The sequence below is a fragment of the Gossypium raimondii genome, chromosome 2 (assembly GCF_025698545.1).
Source record: "Gossypium raimondii isolate GPD5lz chromosome 2, ASM2569854v1, whole genome shotgun sequence".
In the NCBI taxonomy this organism is placed as follows: Eukaryota; Viridiplantae; Streptophyta; class Magnoliopsida; order Malvales; family Malvaceae; genus Gossypium; species Gossypium raimondii.
In genome coordinates, this window is record NC_068566.1 from 1573713 (window position 1) to 1576559 (window position 2847).

General features: G+C 30.6%; 1 protein-coding gene across 1 annotated transcript; it reads right to left on the minus strand.

Moving 5' to 3' along the window:
• Nucleotides 1-895: 895 nt before the first annotated feature.
• LOC105789768 (transcription factor MYB1) lies at nt 896-2847 on the minus strand. Its single transcript, XM_012617126.2, has 3 exons — nt 2596-2847; nt 2367-2496; nt 896-1441 (listed from the first exon to the last, which is right to left on the minus strand). The coding sequence occupies exons 1-3, from the start codon at nt 2783-2785 to the stop codon at nt 946-948; spliced, it is 816 nt and encodes a 271-aa protein (XP_012472580.1). The 5' UTR covers nt 2786-2847; the 3' UTR covers nt 896-945.

Below are 2847 nucleotides of genomic sequence, written 5' to 3' on the forward strand. Positions count from 1 at the left end.
ACCTAACTACCTTGAATTAATATTTAAAAATTAATTTCTAAAATATTAATATATTGTGGATTAATTTTGTAATATTTTTCTTTATACACAATAATTTTTAAAATTTATTATTATTATTATTATTATTATTATTATTATTATTATTATTAGATTTATGATTCAATCGTGATATGAGTAAAAATATGTAACAAATATATTTATTAAAATTTATATAAAAATTAATTGATGATTTGGTTACAATAGTAAAATTAATTGTTTACCATGGGGATTTGGGTTCAAATCTTATTATGACTAATTTTTTATTGATTTATTATATAAAAAAAGATAAAAATGCCTTCATAAAATATAATTTAATTTGTATATGAGAGGGTATTTTAATAAAAAAATTTGGTGAAAAATACAAGATACAGACTCAAAAAAGCTTGAGAGTGTTCCATCTAGAACGGTTTTGTCCCAAATGCTTCTAGTAGCAGGGCAATCTCTAAGAATGTGTAGGACCTCTTCAGACTCATGTCCACAAAAAATTCATCCGTTTCTACTATTATAAACTAGTTTCGCTAACAAAATAACTAAATAGTTACACATTGCATGCCACATGTATCTCATACTGACATACAGGGACCAATTTTTAACCGTAGAAATGGATGAAATTTTTAACAGAAGAATCAGTTTACTCTGTGATCTAATGTACAAAACCTAATTTACATTTTTTTTAGTAAGGGAGACACAATATAATCCAACTCTTAATTCAAGAATCTCCATAATACTGTTACTTGTATATATATAAGATACCTTAGTTTACTTAGTAACCAACATAAAAATGTACTATTAGACTTCCGCCAGTGTTACTATTTAATACTGGAGTGACTAATTTAATAAATTTAATTTTTTGGAGTGAAAAAAATAGATATTGTAAGCACTTAGAATAAGGGAGAGTTTAATCGACTACAAAAAATTTGTCCAATCATCTTCGAATTCAAGCAAAGATGATAAGTCATTATTGAACTTCGTTTCAAACATTGGTGCAAGCTTATCACTTTCGAGCATGTTACTGTTCTCAAACACGTCCGCTATCCCATTTTGTAAGAAACCAACGTGATCCAAAGCGTTATCCATGTCGGGAACATCGTCATCCTTGGAAGATTCCAACGTTAACCCATCATCGGTATCCGTCGGGGTTGACAAAGGAGGGCATTGGTCGTTCTTCAAGTGTTGATCAACTTCGTCAGATGAGAAGAAAATCTTAGTGCAACGAGTGGCCTTTGGTACAACCGGAGTACTAATGCCGGCCGATAAATATTTTCCGACAGATTTCATGTCTTCACTTTCTGATGTTTTCTTTGAAACATCGGCATTCGACTTTTTTGATAGTATGGTGTTCCAATAGTTCTTGATCTCGTTGTCTGTTCGTCCTGGAAGCCGTCCGGCTATCAAAGACCACCTACAAAATTCCAATATATATAAAAAAAAATTCAAGAAATTAAAAGGTCTAATTGTAGTTATAGTGCCTCTACTATGTTGAAAATTTTAAGATTTAATCTCTAATTTAGTTTGATATAATTCCATCAGGTGGCGGGAGGAGAGCCAGGGCCTAACCCCCAAAACTTAGAAAATTGCATTTTTACCCTTTACAATGTATAAATCTATAAATTAGTAATGATAAAATTACACTTTGCCCCCAAAAATAATAAGAATTCAATTTAGTTTTTAAAAAAATTATAAAGATATTAGCTAATACAATGGCGAATTACATTTTAACCAAAGGCAAATCTAAGGGGGCTGGCAGAGGCCCTGCCCCCCCTAAAATTACTATTTAGGCCCTTTAATTTTGTAAAATTTTAAATTAGTAAAGGTAAAATTATATTTTGGCTCCTCTAAAATTATAAAAATTTGATTTCATCCTTTAAAAATTATAAATATATAGACTATTAAAAATTAAAATTTCATTCGCCCTTAAAATTTTTTTTGACTTCGAACCTAATTTTAACTCTTATCAAAATTTATAACTTGATTCCATGCCCTCCCAAAAAAATTATTTTCTACCTTCACCTCTGCCTCTACTTTTATAATGTTATTAGTAGCTCCAAATTGATAACACATTGTTAATTGCTATCTTTAAAGTGTAAATTAATGGTTAATTGATAATGATAAGAGGCGACGTTCAAAAAAAATTTTGAGGGGGGAAATATTAAGTTACAAACTTTTGAAGGTGTTAAAAATGTAATTTTATCAATATATTAATTTAAAATTTTACCATTTTCTAGAGCAGGCAAATTAAAAACCATTTCTGGAGGGGCCTTAAGATAATAGAGGGACTCAAATCAGAAATAGACTAGAATATAAAAAAAAAACGAAAAAGAAGTTACCTGTTACCAAGAAGACGATGAAGTCTAATGATAAGGTCTTCTTCATCAGGAGAAATGTTACCTCTCTTAATACCAGGTCTCAAGTAATTCATCCATCGTAGCCTACAGCTCTTCCCACATCGATTCAAGCCTGGTTTTTCAGCCATAAAAACCACCACATTGAAGAGTAAGAAGATAGGTTATGAAGTGAAATAAAAAAGAGTTTGCTATTATATATATATATATATACCGGCTTTTTGAGGGAGAGTTCTCCATTGTCCTTCACCATGGAGATTAATGTAGTTGCTTAAAAGTTGATCTTCTTTGACAGACCATGCTCCTCTATTAACTCCCTCTTTGAGACAACATGGTTTTCTGCCCATTGTTTCAGCTCTTTCTTCCCAACCCAATATTCTTCCCCTTCTTCTATTCAACGACATATATATAGATAAAAGTGGGGTCTGCTAGCTTCAAAATATGACAGCTGTCAATTTACTACTTT

What these genes read in the sequence shown, in the direction of transcription:
- LOC105789768 (XM_012617126.2), bottom strand. Translation starts at nt 2,785, where the DNA reads ATGTCGTTGAATAGAAGAAGGGGAAGAATATTGGGTTGGGAAGAAAGA. An exon ending in AACTCTCCCTCAAAAAGCCG is followed by an intron (nt 2,497 to 2,595) that starts GTATATATATAT and finishes CTGAAAAACCAG; the next exon opens with GCTTGAATCGATGTGGGAAG. An exon ending in CATCGTCTTCTTGGTAACAG is followed by an intron (nt 1,442 to 2,366) that starts GTAACTTCTTTT and finishes GGAATTTTGTAG; the next exon opens with GTGGTCTTTGATAGCCGGAC.